We start from the raw sequence: 22,265 nt of genomic DNA, 5'->3' as shown, positions 1-22,265 counted from the left end.
TATATATATATATATATATATATATATATATATATATATATAAATAAATATATATTAATATTATATAATTATATATATATATATTATATGAAGATTTGCTTTGTTTTGGACTCAATACAGCTATTTTGTACTGAATTACCCTTACAAAATTATTTGAATTTCCCACCGCTCCTCCTGCATGCACCGATACATGCACCGACATCACTGGGAAACCCTGGAGATCGTCTCTGCAGTCGCCGGCTGAAGATCGAAGAAAGAAGACGTGTCCCGAGCAGCTGCAGGGACCAGCAGGACGCCAGGGGACGACAACACACCAAGGTAAGTAGGTTTTTTTAATGTTTTTAGCGACTGCTAGTGTGATTCGGAATTACCGCTTTTTGCATGGTAAATACACCACAAGTCACCCTCGGCAATACCGCTAGGGGGTTAAACTTCACTGAGAGGTGAATTCTCTTTGTCCGAGGATTGCTTATTATCACATTAGCAAAAAGGGTCTCAGAACTTTAAGAAATGGAGATCAACAAAACACTTTTGTCCCAGAGTAGCCTCTACCTTTCATATTGGTTAAGGGGGAATGATCCTGGCCTTTATATCTAATACAACTGATTTTTTTTCTAGGATTTGGACATTTCTAGTACCCTAAAGCATATCCTCTACCAGAGGTGATAACCACAAAATCTACAAGAAGCATAATGTATTCCTGGGCAGCACCTGAGACGGTAACCCCAGACATGATATGGAAAGCAGACAGCTGGTCATAACATTGGTTTTTGTTCCGCTACAACATTCACATTTTCATATAAAGAAAATATTTAAGTTTGTTTTTGTATAATGTACAAAATATATTCCAGCATGTTCTTTGTATGATATATAGTTATTTACTAAACTGCCATGAAGGCACCAGCAAAATGGAAAGTTGTTTCATATAAGGCAGGTCTTATAAGACCATTTTTTTTATCATTTGACTTTGTAAGTTTAATGTCTTTGGAACCTTGAACTACAAAGGTTTACACCCAGGTATTTGCAAGCACCATAAGATGTCTGAACTTTGCCTCCAAACAAAAAAATGTAACAGACCAGTGATGGGTGAACTTGCCTGAGTGCATTTTGCTATCGGTTCATCCTTCAATGTTTGCCAAGCCTGTTCATTGCAAACCTTTTTAGGGTCACTAGCCTGTTTACAAAAGTCCCCCAATGTAATTTATTAATGCGCCCTTGGATTGATGAATGACCAATCGGGAACAGGTACTGTCCTTTCTGTGGAGGAGAGCACAGCTGGCAACCACTCACTCATCTTTTACTCTCCCTCTCCACTGAGCAAAGCATTGTTGTATGTATAGCACTCTTTCATTATCCTGTCACTAAAAAAAAACACAAAAAAATTTACAGCAACAGAAATCTAATGTGTGTACAGGACTTTAGCATGGATTCTGATTAAGGTAAATAGGGGGAAAAGCCCCAGTCAGCTAATAGTTTTACGACCCCTAACAACCAACAACCAGGGGGAATAAAGGCTAGGTATACACGTGCAATAATTGTCATTAGAAAACAAACCAATTATTTTGAACAATCGTATGGTGCACAATTCTGTACCTGGTGTAACGATACGATTATTCAAATATAATCCACCGATAATGTACACACACTAGATACGATCGCTTGAAAGATGCAGGAAGTGACGTGTACCGGAGAAAGTGTACTGTAGAACTATCCACAATCACTATACAACAGTACACAGAATAGATGTCGAATGATCATCACCCAAACAAATCCACCAGGACAGTCATTCATTTCCAGCGACATTCCTCGGTGTGGTTGTGCACTTGTTTTGTTACACATTATCAAACTATTGGTTGTTAATTGTTAGTTTCCAACAACAATTATTGCATGTGTGTACGTAGCCAAAGCCCAGGATTTACATCGGAAACCCTGCTCCCAGTAAATAGCAGGCAGCATTCCTGTTGGCTTGTTGTTGTTAGGGTTAATACTGCAAATGCTTAAAATAGTTCATGCAAATCGCAAGTGGGTAAACACCCCAAGTTCACTGATGTGAGCTTGAACATTAAACCTATAACTGACTTTGCCTTAAGATGGCCTATGTCTTTGAAGTAATTTCTGAAATATTAAACATTTTAGCATCGTAAGATTTATTCCAAGCCATTCTTTTTTCTTTGAGTTTTGGATAGTATAAGGAAGAATGAGGACTCTTGTCAGGTTTTAACTGATACGTGAGGATTCATTACAAAGTTTTATGCTCACTTTTTGATTTAACAATCAGTTTAATCAGACAGGAAGTAACAGTCCAACACAGTTGTAAACCCTTCCCCATAATCAAAGAAAACTGATTGAGTTTACACTTTAAAGTGAACCTAGGCCCAGACTATGCATACTTAGCATGCCATCACTTTGCTAAAAAATGCACCTTTCTTTTATTTTAATTTTGCAACTGTTTTGGATATATTTCTGTTATTAGGTGAATTATTAAAAATGGAATTTTTAAAAAATATATTTTTTTTAGTTTAGAAAATAATGCACATCTATATTTATTATTATTATATAAATATGTATAATGCATTTTTTTTCAAAACTATTTCTTCTTTATAAAGTAGATCATGTCACGGACTATTGTTTTTATTTAGGTAATTCTTTTGGACTAAACAAATCAGCCAAATTCTGGATTTGTTTATTATGCATGATTGGTTTAAGTAAAGTTTATGGTTCCCTAGGAAGTGTGATGTAATTATTCCCTGGAATACATGTGAGAAAGCTATGAAAATCATCTGGCGTTGCATATTTGGTGATTAAGTCTGATGTTACTCATAATACAGTGAATAAATAAGAGAAAAACCTAATGTCACAGCAATGAAAAATGCACAAAGTAAACTTTGTTGGGAGTCTAATAATTAATAGGTAAATAAGAAATCATTACTCACAGTTGATCTTGTAAACTAAAAATGGTATGTGCTAGCATGCATCAGAGCTTGTTACAGCAGGTGAAGAAAAGGACATGGCTTTCTTTATCTTTATTAACATTTGCATAGTGTAAATGTTTAGTTTTGCACTGATAACTTGACATGTCAGTTATTTTTTGGGCACCCTATCTTCCTTGCCATATCCTCTTCAAACCTTATCACAATCCCAGCCCCAGGAGACTCACCAGTGCCTCCAAAAGGAGATCTGAAACTAAGAAGTTTTTGTGCAACTTGCTACCATAACACATTACAGTGCACCACCTTTAGTGATTCTTGTGTCAAGTGAAGTGCAAGAGAAATGGCTGTTTATAAACAGTATGTGATTGGCACATAATATTTTTTAAAGACTCCCTTTGGGCAACTATATGTGATGTTGTTTTGCTGAACAATACATTGGAGTGCCATTTACAATGCATAGCATTATCATAGTGCCCACACTTGCTGATAATCATGTGCACTTGATTAGCAGCAACTAGCTATTACTTCCTATTTTTCGAAGGAAATGGTAGGGGGGTGCACCTAATTTTTTTACTCACCTACAAAAACATTTAGCTTTGGCTGGTGTTTGAAAATGTCTATGCAGCCATTTATAGGCATTATCTGTCATTTTTAATGCCTTGCAAAGTCCCCTCCACCAAATAATAAAACCAGACCCTTTAAAAAGATTAAGACCATCCTGGATAGAAAGGAGGGCAGCCTATGTGTTTCACCACACCTATCCATAAGGTCCTCTGATATCTGGCATGCCATAAATTTTACAGTGGATAGTTCATGTACAGGTTCTTTCCAGTAAAAATGTCCTAGTATTTAGAACTTATAGTTGTAATAGTTATTTTGTGGTGACATGTTTAATTCATAAATAAATGTTTCCCATAGAAAAAAAGAAAGAAGACATTCTAAAATAGATTGATGAAGGATAACCTACCTCTTCCTTCTCTGCTGATTGAAGGTCTTGCCACTCTTCAATAACATGAGCCAGATCCACAGTGTTCATGTGTACGCGGACCTCCCCGATGGCATCATGTTTTGAGAACCGATCAAAATCATATACTGACATCACTAATGTTTTACCTCCCAGCTCTGCATAAGGAATCTGCATAAATGAAGAAAAAAAACAGATAGATAATAGTATAAGCTCTACACATCTTTTTATTACTTTTTTATTCAGTCCCATATATTGATTGGCGTATGTTATTTATCATTCCAAAAAGCTTGCATTTGTGTGCATATAATAAAATAAGATATGTGTGCTCATGGCACACTAAAGAATTTGTGAAAACTGGTGGTTTAATTTGATCCCCAACTGGAATATGATTTGTTATTCTATAAACAAGAAAGCATATGTTCACTCTACATAGAATTCACTGCACACAGTCATAACATTATTTAAAAAAATAGGGTTATGAGTGATGTTGAATTACGAAACTAACTTTTTTTTTTATATTTTATGATAATAAAATGTTGTGACTTTATCAGGACAAGCATTTTCATGTGTGTTTATAGTACTACATAACATCTCTCTTCCATAGCTTTAATAAGAGCCAACTGTTGCACTCTGGTGACCAACTTCTTTATAGATTTTATTATTGATATGGTATAATCACCAATGACTACAGATAATAAACCACAGGTGAAAATGTGCTAATTTGTCACAATTCACAAAAATATTTTTCATATAGCATGAGATTGTAACCACTCTCTGGGTACTTAAATGCTCCCGACATAGCTGTATTGTATTAGATCAGCATATTGTATACTATTAGTGTGGTTTATTAAAAAAAATAGCTGTAGTCTAATGTGTTCTGTAGTTAATGTGTTTATAGCCAACATTTTTATACCAGTGAGAGAGGCTTTTGCCTTGTGTAAGTCCCAAGTAAGGACCAACCCCCTTTTGACCATGGACCCATATACTATGGCCTATCAAGTCTAGTTACTCATGCCGCATCCCCAGATTGCATCCACACCCTATGTACAGCAATAAGCAATAGACACCAGTTTTAATTCCTTGTGGTATGTTAATGAAATACTGTATACTAAAAATGAGAGATATAGACAGAGAAAAGATACCTTAAATGTGAAAGTCTCATTAAAGGTTGGATTCAGAGTCTTGCGATGTACTTTAGTTTCATATTTCTTCTTTTTGTCTGGGAGAAGAAAAACTTTTACGTAAGGATCAGATGTCCCACCAATATCCAAAGCTGGAAGATCTGCAGCTTGTATAATTCCTACAACCAACTGCAAAAAGACAGAGGAAATAGTAATAAAAGACAAATGTGCTAAACCACAGACCAGGAAGGATAATAGAAAATATTAATAATGCATTGAAAAGCAAATGGTACAGTTTTTATTTATATGGCTCTATTTGTACTCCTTTTACAAATTTAGGCTAAATTTTACAATTTTAGCCTACTTTCTCAGATTCTGACAGTATATACAGACAATACAGTATATACAGACAATACAGTATATTGTGTGTTTAGTACTCCTATAATTCCCATTTGTCTCCTGTGTACAGATCCTTCAAAGAAGAAGTTGTTAAAGACTGTTCAGGGTCCTGTTAAAATATATTGTCATTCAAAACACTAGACTCAAGGTGTGGCAAAAAATCTGAAGATTTTTTTTGTTTGTATATACAACATTTTCAAATACATGGCATCACATTCAGGACAGCTAACATGCAACTACAAAGTTCACATTTGGTCTATAAATATCATGTTAAAGACTTATGCACAGATTGTGGCCATATTATCTCTGGTCTCTCATCAAAAGACCAAAAATTTAGTGTGTGATGTCTATATTTAGGAGCACGCCTACAATAATATTTAGAAATTGTGCCTCAGGACATGGACAATAAACATGTTGATAGAATTGTGCCCACCTAATATACAAAAGTAGCAGTTTAACATTTCTGTACAGACTATGGCTCAAGCACCTTTGAAAGTCTCCCCTTCTTTTCAGAACCTATTTTACTTTTTTTTATTTGGAACAGAAAGAGTATGACAAAAGCAAGTAAGAAAGGAAAATAAAATAAAGGGAAGAAGAGAAGGAGAAAGGCATGATCAAGGAAATAGGGTAAAATTGGGAGGAGAAAATGAAGAATCCTTCATTTCACTTCTACAAGCCCAGATGTCGTTTTGGTCCATCTCTAGCATATGTTACTATGCTGGCCAGGATTTGGCCCTCAGGTCTAGCATTGAGTTTATAAGTGTGTATCCCACAAATAACGGTTTCTGTTTGCTGTGGCCTCAGGTGCATGTATGCCCTAACCAATGTGAAGCATGTTTGTAGCACTACATTTTTTCAGCCAGTAAAACAGGAGAACTAGTAACAACATGTCAGCAACAGTAAAAGGGACCAAATCATTGTCTATAGGCCCAAATCAATCATGTCAATCACATGTTCTTTGCAGAGAGGCTCCAGAAAAGTTCCAAAACCGACAACATGCTTAGGCAAAAGAGCCATCCAAAGTAATCTGCTAAGTGAGGGAATATACTAGTGACATCTAGTTAATACAGTGTCCAGTAGCCATGATCTGCAGTATACAATCAAAAGAAAGGGCGGCATAACAAGAGGCTTCCAGTCATATACAGTAGTAAGGATATTTGCAGTGAACTCCTTGAGCCAGGGCTGAATGGCTAAATGGGTCTGATTTAATAAAGCTCTCCAAGGCTGAGGAGGATATACTTTCATCAGTAAACCTGGGTAAACCAGCAAACCTGAAATGGATTTCTTAAAAGTAATTTGCTATTTGTTAGCAAATGTTCTCAATCTTGGACCAGATCCATTCCAGGTTTGCTGGATCACCCAGGTTCAATGATAAAACCATATCTTCTCCAGCCTTAGTGAGTTTTAATTATTCAGGCCCAATGATGGGAAGTTGCACCAGTATAACGCTTCTTGAAGGGTCTGTGAGTTGGAATCTCAGAGGTGCCTGCATGTCATAAGACTGGTGAAAGTCTATTTAGTTTAATACAACAGGCCAAAATGTTTCCCAATAATTTAGTAGGGGACTGCGCTATTCAAAAAAATCCACAATTATATCAGAGCTGTACGGAACTTACCTGTCCTGCGAGCCCGCGGCGTCCCTGGGGATCCCAGCCGCAGAGGGAGACGCCACTGCAGCAGGCAGCATGGCCGAGGCTGCTGCCCTGCTCACAGCGTGTCTCTCTCTGCAGGCGGAGGGATCCATCCTAGCCGAACTACTGTTCGGCCAGACGGCATCCCTTGCATCTCTACGGACGTGATTACTGAAAGTCCTGTTCTCAGAACTCCTGTGGAGGTGCAAAGTAGGGCACGTCCCAGGGGTGCTGTGGGAAAAGGTGCGCACGCTACCATGCGTGCCTCCTGTACCCCCTGAGGGTGTGGAACTCGGCTGCCTTGCCGCGGGGTGGGACATAGTTAGTTTGAGTTCCCTGCGACCAATCGGCCGCAGGGGATTCAGTTATCCTCCTAGTAAATGGTGCCAGAACCTATCCTGAGCACCTTTGCCCACCATAAGTCTCTGTGAACACAGTGTGCTTGGGTGCGTCCTTTGTGTTGATTTATGTTTATCCAGTTTGTCATTCCCATAGCGACCTGGTCTGAAACCTGACTCTTGCCTGAACTCTGCCTGCCCTGACCTCGGATTGTTTGTGACCACTCTTGTCTGCTGCCTGCCCTGACCTCGGATTATTCCTGACCTGCCTTTGCCTTACCCTCGCGTACTATGCTTATTGGACTTAACATCTTTAAATAACCCTTGTCTTGTTTTATGAAGATAATAAAACTTGATAAAAGGATATTTGGAGTTAGCTGTGGTTTGTGTGCCCAGGTGCATTACAAGAGCCTTCTAAAGACCCACTATAACAAAAGAGATTACCTCGTGATCTGTGTTCATGGGCCTCCATAGAGGACTGCAGATGCTGACAATTAAAGTGTCTCTTTCACTCTAGTTGCTGTATCCTTACCCTTATGCATTTCTTCCCCATTAGAGTCTTCCAGTCTGGCAATCAAGGTCTAAAAATGAAAATACATGGGCAAGGCCTGCAGTCGGTCCCAGTAGTCAGTACAATCTGATGAGACCTTGTTATGAGGGCCTGGTGGTAGTGCAGGTACAGGATGGTCTAAGATACTGTCTATAGACAATGTTAGGGTAGTCAGTGCAATACAATGGGCCTGATTTATGAAAGCTCTCCAAGACTAGAGAGAATACACCTTTATCAGTGAACCTGGGTGATCCAAAAAACTTGGAATGGATCTGGTCCAGGATTGAAAACACTTGAAACCAATACAAAATAGCAAATTACTTTAACAAAATCCATTCCAGGTTTGGGGGTTCACCCAGGTTCACTGATGAAAGAATATCTTCTCCAGCATTGGAGAGCTTTAACCCCCCTAGCGTTCTAATTCTGTCAGTTTTTTTATGCAAAAAGTGATCATTTGCATTTTTGCATAAAAGTTTTTGATTATATAGTGGGCCTGTAATTCTTCGGATTAACTCCCGGGTATAATAATTATATTTATTTATTATATTATAATTATACAATATAATATAATACATATTTATAAATCATAATTATAAAAAAATGAAATATTGACCACAACAATGTAATTTATCTAAAAAAAATATTTTATCAAAAATTTCTCACTGAAATTTTCCAAACAAGGGTGCAATATTACTGATAAATGAGAATATAAATTAAATGCAGATTTTAGAAAAATTTTTTTTTACATTTTTAGTAGACATCCTGGGTGTGGTAGATTTTGAAGCAGGGTGCTGCACAAAGTCCAACATCACAATCAGGACAGTAGAACCTGGTTTCTTTGCGTTTCTTCCGTCCTCTGTCATAGGTCTTTGAGCAGCAAATTACGCACATCCTTGTAGGTGCTGCCTTTTTCTGGGTTGGTGGGATGTATTCAACAAGTGACGACCGGTCGGTCAGGCGTTCTGGGTTGTTAATGGTGGAAGCACAACGTCCAGGTCTATTCATAGCCAATGATGGTGTTTGGTGGTTCTTGACTATGGATTCGGAAACTTGCAAAATTAAGTCTAAATGATTCACAGGCCTCTGAATAATTTTTTTTGTACAGAATGTAGGCATTCCATAGGCACTGCTCAACTAGATGCCTGAGGATTTTTTTTGTAGTACTTCCTTTGCTGTTTCCTCATCGCTGGGTAGAATGTCATGGCTTGGTCACCTCTGTCGACACGTCCCATGGTGTTGTTGTAGTCAATCATCACCTGTAGCTTCATCACTTCTTTCCCACGTTTTGTGTGTACCAGAACGGTGAAGGCATCATGGACAGTACTCATCAGGCACACACCTTTCTTGTCACACCACCTCAGGGCCATCATCTTGCCTTTCTGCCAGGCAAGTATTTCTCCTGTCTTCAACTTTTGCAAACAGTGATGGTAGGTTGTGCCAGTTAGCCCCAACGGTTCCATAGGCATTTGTTCTGTGTTGCAGAAGGAACTCAAAGTTCAGGAGAGGTGTAGAAATTGTCAGTTGTGACATAATAGGCCTGATCTAGCAATGGCTCAATGAGGGATAGCACTGAAGATGTTGCCAATCCATAACGGGTGTATCTGGGGTTGAACTGTGTCTCCTTTACAGTGTACAGTACTGTATTCCAAATGTAGCCAGATGAGGATTCGCACAGCATATAGTTTTCATGCCAAATCATGCCCTCTTTGACGCAATGTACTGCACCCAGCTGAGCCTCCTCTTGTAAGCCATTAGACTTTCGCCAATGCTGACATCTTTCTGGCACATAGGTTTGCTGGAATTTTTGTAGAATCATCTAAGACACTTCCCAAATTTTGTTCAGTTTTGGTGCAGGATGGATAGTCTCATCAAATTCTTCATTGTTTGCGAAGTGCAGCTACTTCATGATGAGGGGAAAGCGGTATTCTGGTGTGACTGTGCCAAAGAATGGAGTGGCAATCATTTTATTCTTGGACGAGTAACACTTCTGCACGGGTTTGCCCACAACTCCCTGCAGGAGCCCAAAAACCCAAGCCCAAAAACAGCCAAATGTCATCCTTGGTCACAGATTCCCACTTTCTGCTTCTTGCAAACTTCAGGTGTGGAGCACACCTGCATAAAACAAAATAAAAAAGGTATTTTAGGATATGTTCTTTTATAGTGTGAAGGTTGCAAGTAATATGTTAGCAAACACAGAGCAGCATATATGTTTGCTTAAAAAAAAATTAACAAAAATTTTCGAAAAATTAGCAAACACAGAGCAGCATACATGTTTGCATAAAAAAAATTAGCAAAAAATTTCACAAAGTTAGCACAGAGCAGCACACATGTTGGTATAACATTTTTTAAAAAAGTTAGCAAACACAAAGCAGCATACTTGTTTGCATAAAAAAAAATAGCAAAAAATTTCAAAAAGTTAGCAAACACAAGAGCAGCTTACCTATTTGTCTCCACAACAATTTTTTCGATAACTTCATTGGTCAAAAACAACTTCAGGTATGCCAGGGGGTCGTCACATTCAGCCTCAATTTTCATTCCAGGGGCGCCAATAAATGGAAATCTTGGCGGTGCTGCCTGGTCCGCATCAAGATCAATGGAGCACCATGTGCACACAGGTTCAGAATCATCGCTCAGTTCACTTTCGCTGTCTGATGACAAATTTCCTGGTGAATCACTATCGCTCGATTCCACAAGAGACTCCAAATCGCAATCGCTGCTTTCAAATTCCTCCAAAACAGCGCTTGCGCCAGCGAGATGCCTTTTGGATGCCATGTGGTCTCCAGCAATCAGTCAGGAACAATCAACGTCAATGACAAAGTGATGAAATGATACATTCAGGAAGTGATTTTTAAGCCATCAAAAGGTCAGATCAAGGTCAGGGCTAATAGTGGGCAAAATGTAAATCAGGGCACTGGGGAATGATGCTTGGTGCACTAAAATGTATACTTGTACTTTTATGTTGTGTTTTTATGTGTATTTTACTGTAAAAAAAAATTTAAAATTTCCCGCCCCCAGAATCCATCACTCCACCGCATCACCCGGAAGATGTCACATCTTGCCGGGTGATGCGGTGGGGATGTCTGCATCCACCAGATCCACCAACAAAGCTGCTCACATCATCCGGAGGCTGCATCACATCCTCCAGGTGATGCGAGCAGCAATAGTAAATTCCGAGGGTTGATGCCAGCGGGAAATCGCCGCTGGCATCACCCCCGGAATTTACTATTGGTGATTGCATCTGCAGTTAGATGTGATGCACCATGCAAAAATCCTGCATGGTGCATCGCATCTAACTGCGGATGCAAGCAGCGGCGTGGCCGGGACCAGGGCCGCATTTAAAAGCAGATTACTCGGTAATCTGCTTCTCAATTTCCCGCCTGGTCACGTCCCCCGATGGACAGAGGCCCCGGCATCACAGCGGGATTGTCTGATTGCCGCTGGAGCACTGGGCACAGGTAAGGGGGGCTTTCAAAGTTGGAATTACCGCTTGGGGTTACCACTAGGGGGATAATAAATCAGGCCTAATGGGAGAGATTTCAAAGCATACAAATGAGCTGTAAAGTGCCATCCAGCTTGTAAGGCTGTTATGCTAGTTGGGGTGGACCCCAGAAATCCCTCTGACCAATAGAGATTTTCCTGACCAGATAGGGTGCTGTTTTAAAGCGCTACTTTTTCTACCTTTTTCTTCTTTAAAAGCTCCAAACCAACTAGGTCCTGCTGTGAAGTTAGATCCAACAAAGTGATGACAGCTATGGTTCTCTGTTGTATGTGACCTGAATCTTGTGAAATAAGCTCCAAAATTTCTATTATTTTTCCAAAAGCTGTCCTGACCTTTGGCCTGTCTGACTATTCTCTGGCTCTCACTCCGGCATCACGCTTTGTTCCTGCCAGTTAGCAGTCATCTGCCTTGGCAGGCACGGGGGTCTTAACCTGGCAGAAGCTCGCCGCACAACATCCCCATCTTTAGAGGCTTTGGGGAAGACGGAGCTGGTTCTTAGACTATGCGCCCGGGGCATGTCTCCATCCACTTGGCTGGTGACACAGAGGGACCACCACTCTGCCTTGTGGAGCTGTGACAGTGTGACTCCATGCAGGACCTGTGACAGCTGATACAAAATCAGGAGTGTCTACAAACTAAAGTTGTGGACTTTCTCCGGGGGTGTGACGAACACCTTAATGAGCTCCAATCTGCCATTAATCAGCCTTCTACCTCTGTGTCTGCAACTTCAGCCTCTGTACCTGAGACTCCACTACCCACTACAGTTTCAGCCTCCATGCCGCCAATCTCCACGCTCTGGATCCCCATTGCTCTTTGCTATTCCAGCAACCCCAAGATCTTCCGCAAGGTCTTTGATGGTCCTGGCAAAGCCTCTTCCACAGTCTCAGAAATTCTCTGCTTACACCAGGCCTCCCTCACTCTTGGCCAGTATGCCATGGGGTTCTGAAACCTGGCAGCGGAATTGAATTGGAATTGGAATGACGCTCTGATGGCAGGGCTTTGGCAGGATCTTGCGGGCCATATCAAAGATGAACTTGCCAGCCGTGACCTCCCCTCCACGCTTGATGACCTGGTGTCCCTCTGTATTCTGGTGGACACTCGCTTCAAGGAACAAGCTAAGGAGACCCAGAGAGTCCAGGGCCCCATCAAATTGGCCCCAAAATTCCAGCACGCCATTCCTCCAGAGAATGAGCCCATGCCAGTGGATCAGACACAACTATCTCCAGAGGAACGAGCTCGCCCGTGGGACCAGAAACTGTCTATACTGTGCTTGACAGAGCCACTACAAATTAACTACTCACAGAAAGCCCATAACCGCCAGTGCCTAGAAAACTTAGAAGAGTGTTCTCCACCTTCCAGGATTATATTTACTGTAGACATCCACTGCAACAACCTGAAATTCTGGTTGCAAGCGTTTCTGGACTGTGGTGCTGCTGGGAACTGTATTATTCAGCAGCTAGTCTCCCAGTACAATATTCCTGTGGTATCCCTATCAAAACACCTAGTGGTTCCTGTGGTAAATGGGGCAGTCCTACCAGGCAGTATCCAGCATGCTACCATTCCATGGAGTATGAAGCTTGGGGCTCTACATTCTGAGACTATATACTTTCTGGTTATCCCCAAAATCATACATCCTGTTTTACTTGGGCTACCCTGGCTCAGAAAACATGCTCAGTAATTGACTGAGGCTCTGGGGACATCCTGTCATGGAGTATTGCCTGCCTTCAGAAGTGTCTCCCCAGATTTCTTCCTCCGCAGCAAGTTTGTTCATAAGCTGCTTCTCAAGTTCCTAGCTTACCAAGACCATTGTCACAGATCCCCGCAGGTCCAGGTCATCTGTGCCTCCTTCTTGCTCACCCTCCTTGCAGTCCCCTGCTGCCAGCACCATCTCTGCCTATGGATCCAATGCTCTGCGTGCTTCCTGTTCCAAATCAGGTGATTCTCTGTTAGCTGCTCGCTTGCCTCAGAGAACCGGAGTATTCTGCAGATGCACTGTTCTGGCAAACATCTGAAGAACACCTGAAGATTATCTCAGCAACAGCACTCCCTCTGCTGGTGGGATTGATGTCTGTCGCTCACCTGATCCACGCCCATCACCTGACATTCCCTGGAAGTGACCTGGCAACAGGAAGTTGCCTGAACAAGGAGTTCCTTTGGCTCTGCTTCCAGGTTCCAGATTCTCCGTGTACTGACCACGGCTTGTTTCCTGACTACTCCAGTTCAGTGCCCACCCTGATCTCTTACCTGTTTACTGACCAACCTTGTTCGCTGTCTGCCCTGAACTTTTGGCTCATCTGACTACTCTCTTGGATTGCCCTTTTGCACTACGTTTGGTTCCTGCTTGATAGCAGTCACCTGCCTTGGCGAGCACGGGGGCCGTAACCTGGCAGTAGCTTGCCCCACAACACCTTCACCTCTAGAGGCTCTGAAGAAGACCAAGCTACTGCTTAGACCCTGCGTCCCATGCACGTCTCCACCCACAGGGTAGGTGACACTTGGCCCTGTGGAGCCTTGACAACCATATTGGGAAATCGTGGATGTCTTCAGCAAAAAGTAGGCTGAGACTCTACCACCTCATGTTTATGACTGTGCTTTAGACCTGGTTCCTCTTCTCATCTGTGCAGAGTTTGCGCTCTCTCCATCCCAGAAACCAGTTTCATGGGAGAGTATATTCAAAAGAATTTGGAGAGGGGCTTCATCAAGACATCCTCCCTGGCGGGGGCAGGGTTTTTCTTTGTGCAGAAGAAGGATGGTTCCCGGCATCCCTGTAAAGATTACAGGGGCCTTAACAAAATTACAATTAAAAACAGGTATCCGTTTCCTCTCATCTAAGAGTTGTTTGATCGACTTCAGGGAGCATCTGTTTTCACCAAGCTTGACCTACGGGGTGCCTAAAATTTATTTCGTATCCGAGAAGGCGATGAGTGGAAGACTGCCTTTAATACCCGGTAAGGCCACTACAAATATCTGGCCGTTTGAGCTCTGCAATGCTCAAGCTGTCTTCCAGAGTTTCATGAATTATGTCTTCTGGGATCTTTTGTATGTCTGTGTAGCTGTGTACCTGGATGACATTTTGGTTTATTCCAAGGATCTTCCAACGCACCACAACCATGTCAAGACAGTCCTGCAGAGACTTTGGAACAATGGACTTTATGCAAAGGAAGAACTTTCTGTGTTTGCTAACTTTTCTGAACATTCTGAAGTTCCATTTCAGAAGGCCGCTGGTCTATAGACACGAGTGATGCTGGGAATTGTAGTAGTGGCACTATTTTAATGCAGCGGCGGGCCAGCTGCAATTCATATTTAGGATTTCTTTGGGGGCCAAAAAAAGGATGTTGCGGGTCAGATTTGGACTGAAGGCCAGAGTTTGACACCCCTGCACTAGAGGGAGCTTGTCATCCCGTGACCATATTTATGGATCGTAAGAATCTGCAGTATTTGCAGAATGCACAGTGCCTGAATCTTCACCAAGCTTGATGGGTGCTCTTCTTTTCCAGGTTTGATTTTATACCCATCTATCATCTGGGTTCAAAGAATATTAAGGCTGATGCCCTGTCCCATTTCTTTGATAAGGAGGATCCTGAATCAGTACCTACTTTTGTCATTGATCCTGCTTGGATTGTGCCCATGGCCCCTGTCTGGCTTGATCAAATTCCTCCAGGAAAGCCTTTTGTTCCAAAGGACCAGCGCCCTTTAGTCCTGCAATGGGGGCATGCATGCAAGTTTGCTGGACATCATGGGCAACGGCGAACCCATGAATTGATCAATTGCAAATTTTGGTGGCCTAATTTTAAACAAGATGTAATTGATTTTGTGGCTGCATTCACTGAGTGTGCCCGCCACAAGGTGCCTCGAAGCCCCCCCTCTGGTCTTTTACTCACACTTCCTGTTCCAGAACAACCTTGAACCCACATCTCCATGAACTTTATTACTGATCTTCCCCTTTTTAATGATTTTTCCACAATTTGAGTTGTGGTTGTCCGCTTTTGAAAAATGGACCATTTCATCCCTCTATCCAGTCTTCCCTCTGCCCCAATTTTCCCAGCAAAACAACTGGGCAGATCTTTTGCCTTGGGCTGAGTTGGCCCACAAAAACCAGTCCAGTGAATCCAAAGGTCAAAGTCCCTTCTTTATCGTCTCTAGTCGTCACCCCAGGCTCCCTTCTCCTGTCCCTTACTCATCTGACGTTCCTTCTGCAGCTGCTACTGCTGACCACATCCAGCAGGTTTGGAGAAAGGTCCAAAAAACTTTGAAACACTCTTCAGCACATTACAAGAGATGGGCTGACAAAATAAGAACTTCTGCGCTGCAGTTTTCTCCAGGTGACAAAGTATGGCTTTCCACAAAACACATTCGGCTGCATATGCCTTCTCCTTAGCACGCTCCACGATACATAGGACCTTTTTGCAATATTTTGTACACTGGAAGGGCTATGGTCCAGAGGAACGTTCCTGGGTTCTGGGCCTTTAAAGCATCTCTACGTTCACCTCCTACTCAAGAAATTCCATGCTAAATTTCCCAACAAACCTGAAGGGGACCAGCCTGGCAGGGTCCTAAGAGGGGAGTTTTGTCACAGATCCTCACAGGACCAGGGGATCTGTGCTCTCCTTAGTGTCACCCACATTGCATTCCCCTTGCTGCCAACACCGACTCTGCTCAGATATTCCAGTCTCTGCTTACTTCCTGGTCCAGGTCATGACTACCTGTCAGCTGCCCCTTTGCCTTAAAAGATTAGAGAGTGTTCCGCAGACGTAAACATGAAAACATCACCTGAACTTCCACCTCCCCAGCGCTCCCTCTAGTGGTGGCTTAGGATGTGTGCAGGTCACATGGCTTATTTATCACATGACCTTCCCTTTATAAGGAAGTGACTGGCAACAGGAAGTTGCCTGGGCAAGGAGTTCCCTTGGTTCTGCTCCCAGGTTTCCGCTGTTGCTGTTTGTGCCGCCTGTTTCTGACTTATTCGTGTACCGACCCCAGCTTGTTTTCTGACTATTCCTGTACGATCCCTGCCTTTGGCTTGTCTGACCATTCTCTGGCTCTCGCTCCGGTACCACGGTTTATTCCTGTTAGTTAGCAGTCACCTGCCTTGGCAGGCACAGGGGCCCCAACCTGGCAGCAGCTCGCCTCACAACATCCCCACCTCTAGAGGCTCTAAAGAAGACCGAGCTGTTGCTTAGACTCTGCACCCTGTGCACGTCTCCACCCACTGGGCTGGTGACACAGGGGGTCCACCACTCTGCCTTGTGGAGAACCAGTGTCTGAGCGCTATACCCAGCCAGGACCAGGTGAACATAAAGCTTGTGGTAGAAGGAAATGGAAATGTGTGAAGGCTCCAAATATAATGTAAAAATCGGCAATCAGTTACCAGAAACTTTTTATATACAGTGATACCTCGGCTCGAGTGGCCCGGCTAACTAATATGGACTCGGCCAACTAATGTAAAAAAAAAAAAAAAAGCAGAAAGTAAGACACCTGATAACATACTGCATGAAAGCATGTTAGAAAAGTGTGGGAGAGACATTGCTTTGACCTATATAGAGAGTGGCTTCCAGAGTGCCACAGAGAGAAACTCTTCTCATACCACTGTCAGTAAGGTGCACGCTCTGTGTGGCTGTGAATTTGAGAGGCTTGATTGGGGGGGGGGGGGGGGGTTTGCATGACTTGCAGAAAAAATCTTTTGCTAAACAAAGCTGAGGTTGTGGGTGATTTTATGGACTTAATTTTTCTGCAACCTTTTGTAACCCTTTAATGACTAAGAAAAACTCTGCAGTTGTTTCTTTTTGCATATCAAAGCACAGCTTGCTCCAGAAGAATGAATATCTAGGCTTCATAAAGTTTTCACAGTGGGGATTTTTTACATAAACTGACACTATGCTGCCTAATATGTTGAGGCAAACATCTGTCCTAATTGCATTTATTAAAATAGTGTACCCTTTTACCTGCTGTTACTGGGGGAAGCTGTTCATCTCAGCCTTTGGTGAGTTTGTGGCCTTTTATATTGTACTTTTAACTATTTTTTTAAAATCTTTACCCAATTTGCCCTCAGTATGAATACCAACAGAACATGTATCCGTCTCCTATATTTATATTTAGAGACCCTTTTATCATATTGGCAGAATAAAGCCATAAGCGAACTGATAATGTGCACTATATGTCACATATATGTACTATTTGGTCAACATTTTATAAGTTTATTTTTTATACACATTGGTGTATTTCCATTATATTTAATTTGTATTGGTATATTAAAAACCACACTTAAGTTGTTATGCTGGGTTGCCATTCTTTGTTAAAGCCCCCTTCAATCAAACCTAAACTTGAAATGTGCTACTGGGAACCCTGTAACTGTGTGTTGCTGTCTGCAGCGCGTTTAGTAAAACTCCCTGCATTCCTGTAATGTGAGCGAGCCCTTAAATTTCACTCTGCAATGCTTTTTGATTTACTCAGTGATGTCCTCTCATGCACTGATTAGACTGAAAGGTAATTGAAACATTTAAAGTGTATGCCTGGGCAATATATTTTTTATAGTCTTGCATTGAGCAGCGAAGGGTTAAAACCCTCATAAGGTTATTTATTGTTATTATAAATATTATTAATATTTTTGCTGCCTGCACCCTACTAGGAATTGGGGAAATATCATTCACAGTATCTTTGTTTTTGCAACAATCTTTCTAGAACAAATCATCTGACAGTTTTCAAATTTCACTGTGCATAGCAAAACATGGTAAGCCCCTCTCTGATGATGATATTATCAAAAGAGCCAGGACGAGTCTTGGAGAGATTTTTGACTTGCTTGGAATGGATCTGGTCCAGAATTCAAAACATTTGCTCGCAAATAGCAAATGATTTTTAAAATTCTATTCCATGTTTTCTGGATCAACTAGCTTCAGTGTGTTCTCTCCAGCCTTGTAAAGCTTTCATAAATCAGGCCTTTGGTCTCTAAAAGGTTTGCTATCACTGTTCTATTGTAGGTCAATTTGCAGGAGTTCACAAAAACTTTCTTCTAGTAAGTGTAGGATGATTGTTGTCTATATATATTATCCGTGCGTTTATGTAGGCTATGTTCAACATTAAAAAAAAAAGTTACAATTGTCCATCGATTAGTTATACGCACTACATTATATGTGCCACACTTGGTTTCATTGAAAATTTTGAAATTTCAGGTTTTTTTTTATCGCCTGTAGACGGGTCTTTATTTAGAGCTGACACTGTAATTATGTTTTTAGTTTTTTTTCGGAACATATGATAATAATGTGCAATCATCGTTGAATGCAAAAAGGCTAGATATTACTGGTCGTCGTTTTGTATTGACAAACTCTAGAGGTATCTGAGTCTTGTTTTTTTAAAGTTTCGACATAGGAGATTCTCTCTTTTTTTATAATTTCTGCAATAATCACAATGTATCCACTAGAAATGAGGGCTTGGAACTCAGGTATTTGTAAAAATGTTTTTGAAATCTGTAATAAAGTCAGCTTTATTAACAAAGCAATAACAAAATTGAGAAAAATAAATTAAAATTTTGAAACCTTTAAATACTTACAGCGTAGGTTGCTTTGTATCTCTCAGACACAAAGAGCTCTATTGGCACACTACAAAATCATTTAACCAAACTGATCACTGGGGGGTATGATTGCAGACGAATAGATGCAGTGACAACCCCACCTAATTTAACATTTTTAAGTGGGAAGCAAAACAGAATGAGATGTATCTCACAGATTGGTTACAACCATTGGAGTGTTTATTTTCTTCTGGCTGCTCTGGACTCGCCAGACTGCGGAGTAGTGAACATAGTGAATGACTCTTTTCCTTCTATCCCCGTTCTTTCATGGTTGTCTCAGCAAGCCCTAATTTCTGGGGTCATTGTAATTTTCCTGGGTGGCAGCCACAGCATACAGATGAGGTAGCTGCTGCATGCAGCTGAACACAGTTCAGCCAGAGAATTTCCAGGGTATGCTGCTTTGGTCATTTTTATGGTTTTATAGCTAATAGGAAAATAATTTAGTTACAGTTTTAGGTTTAGCTTCAGTGTTTCTGCCTTGATTGTACAATTTGCAGGTGTAACAGAAAGTGGAGGCTGCAAAAACCTGGTGAGACAATTGGTAGATTTACAGAAGACACACACAGGCAAAGGATAACAAAGGAGAAGCAGAGATTTTGGGGCTAGAGTCCTCAATTTGTAGCGAAGCAGAAAATAATTGTGCAAAATATTGTTATATACCTGAAGTAGTGTAAAAATTTAGGATTGTTTGGTTAGGTATGACTGTATGTTGATAACTCTATTGTTTACATCAGTACTTGCTTGTTCATCTTTCTGTTGAGGCTTTTTCAATTTTTTAATTCAGTAAGAATATGCACATTACACCTTGATACTGTGTACTTGCCTGCACACCTCTGGTCTGCAATAAGTGTCTTTTTTTATCTTGATCCTATGAATTTTGAATTTTCTTTTTGAATGTTTGATCTATCTATAGCTAATAAATATTTATATGTACCAGTCTGGTGATACAATCAACTCCCGGGACTCCCTGACCACTATACTAGACCACTGACCACTATACTAGTTCAAGATCTATTAACCAGACAACACTGATACAGTCATCCTTGTGTGCTCCCATTCCCCAGTGTATTCACAGACCTATACTAACAATATTGCAAACTAATAAAATTTGGTAAAATAAAGTTTGGTTTTAGCTGCACATGCAAAACTTAGATTCTTTAAAGTACACCTATTTGTGTAATATTAGACTATTACCCAGTGTACAATATTGTTTTACCTGTTGAACCTCATCAGCATAGGGCGGATGGCTCAGGTCTGTATTGTAAAAACATCATATATATACCTGCCCATTTTGGAAGTCATAATCCAAGGAATACTGCAGCTTTCCAAGTTTCTCCTCAGGCTTCTCTTCTTTTCCGTCTCCAAGCAGGGAGGGATCCAAATCTTCAACATCTGGCTGCACCTGCACAAACATGCACAATTTAATTATTTACCATTTTTTTATTTTAGTGTAAAATTAGTCTGATGTCTAAAATATGTATTCTACTTGATTTAATTTGTTTACTTTGTTTTAGTAATCTCAACTACCCTCCAAATAATATTCTCTGGGGTAAAGACGTAAGCAAAGGTCGACAAGAAAAAAAGACACTTGGAAATGACAGGTAGAAGGGAAAGGGAATGAGTTATCAATGAGAATGAAACCGCACTCTAAACATAAGATTGAGGAAGACTAAAGACAATTAAAATTTACAAACAAAGGCAATTGCTGAACCTTCATGTGAAATGAAGTGTCAGAGTAGTGTATCATGTCTGGCAAGGAACATTTGCAACCAAAAAGCAACTAATTTGTCAATGACACTAAGCAGGCAAAATCAGGAAATGTGTAGTACACCTTGGGAATTACAGTTTAGTCTAAATTGCAGCAAATACAGTATCGGAGGACATACCATTCTGCTCAGGACTAAAACCTCTCTATCTTCTCACTTTCCTAACAAGCAATACTCTCTGCCTTGTGCTCAACCCACAGCTTCAGGGTAACCCCAAAATCCACAGGTTGGTGGTAAGCAGGCCTCAGTTTCCATTTTATTTACATGGTAAGATTGTGCATGTGTATTGTGCTCTATGACTACAATACAGGCTGTGTAGCCTGTAGACAGCAGTTAGCAATCCCACTTCAGGCCCAAACGCAGCCAACTTTCTACAGGAGATCTTTTGTCTGATTTCAATATGTGAAATAGGAATGAGAGAAAGGGTTTTCACTGAGACAAATTCATAACACTATGTGCATATTCTGACTAGTGGTAATAAAGTCCTAGGCACCTAGTAGTTGCCAGTAGGTGTCTGAGAAGTGGGAAAGGCTACAGCTTCTTTAGGCAATTATTTGTGCAGGTGTTTTCAAGTGACTGCAAACCATGGCGGAGCAGTATGTTCTTTCACAATTTTTTTCTTTGAATTTATAAGTGGTAATCTACTGTACAGGATTGGCCAACATTCCCCGGATGCTGCATGTAGAGTCTGACAAAAAATTGCGGCAATGGGGCTGCTACCAACTGCTTGACAAAATATAACAAGTTATAAAAAGGACTTTTTGTTATAAAAATGTTTTGGTTTTTTTGCAGGCAGAATCTACTGCTATATTATGCTTTTTTCAGTAAAGATATTGTCTAGTTTGAGTGTTTTATTATTTTTTTCTTGGTCAGTGTCAAATACTGTATTGGCTGATGGTATGGGGTGGTCAGTGCAAGCTAGCTGGCCTAGGGAAGAAAAAATATAAATTCACCCCAGACTATGTGTGTTTGGTGTGAAGTAGTGCTATTCATTTTAAATACCAGCATTACCTACCTTACCTTACATGGGCTGTAGAGCCATGCAACACAGCAACATACTATATATTACTTGAATCCATGCAGATCGTACCGTCCCAAAAAAATCTATTACCCCTGAGGAAGCCACAGCTAGCGAAAAGTGTCAGACCAAATTGACTATTTTCTGAACTTGTTAGGAATTCATTGTATAGTACCTATATCCCAATATTTATCCCTATATCATTATTTCAAAAACTGAAGCCAATCTAGCAAAACCAATACCATATTTGGAATCTGTGCATCAAACATAACATAAAAAGACTTTACCCTCCTAGCCGTTAAGCCCGACCTTCGTACGGGCAAAAAAAAAAAAATGGCTAGGATGGTTAACCCCGAGTTTTTTCACACCCTTACTTACCTGGTCCCGCTGTGCTCATCCAGCGTCGTGTTCGTGTTCCAGCGTCGTCCTCCGTCGATCGTCGTCTGCCGATCTCCCTCTCCAGCGTCGGGTGCCAGCGGGACCGG

The 22,265-nt window shown here is 41.1% G+C and overlaps 1 protein-coding gene across 4 annotated transcripts in view; it reads right to left on the bottom strand.

Moving 5' to 3' along the window:
- Positions 1-22,265, bottom strand: part of LOC140341415 (synaptotagmin-A-like) — a 206,234-nt gene that overhangs the window by 24,938 nt on the left and 159,031 nt on the right. For all 4 annotated transcript variants that reach the window (XM_072427167.1, XM_072427168.1, XM_072427170.1 and 1 more), the window contains 3 exons: positions 20,279-20,398; positions 5,040-5,207; positions 3,898-4,065 (listed from right to left, as the gene is read on the bottom strand). In XM_072427167.1, coding sequence (XP_072283268.1) covers positions 3,898-4,065; positions 5,040-5,207; positions 20,279-20,398 — 456 coding nt within the window. The remainder of the gene's footprint in view (positions 1-3,897; positions 4,066-5,039; positions 5,208-20,278; positions 20,399-22,265) is intronic.

Source organism: Pyxicephalus adspersus, chromosome 11 (genome assembly GCF_032062135.1).
Source record: "Pyxicephalus adspersus chromosome 11, UCB_Pads_2.0, whole genome shotgun sequence".
NCBI lineage: Eukaryota > Metazoa > Chordata > Amphibia > Anura > Pyxicephalidae > Pyxicephalus > Pyxicephalus adspersus.
Note: the sequence above shows the minus strand (reverse complement) of the source record. Positions and strands in the feature narration are given on the sequence as shown.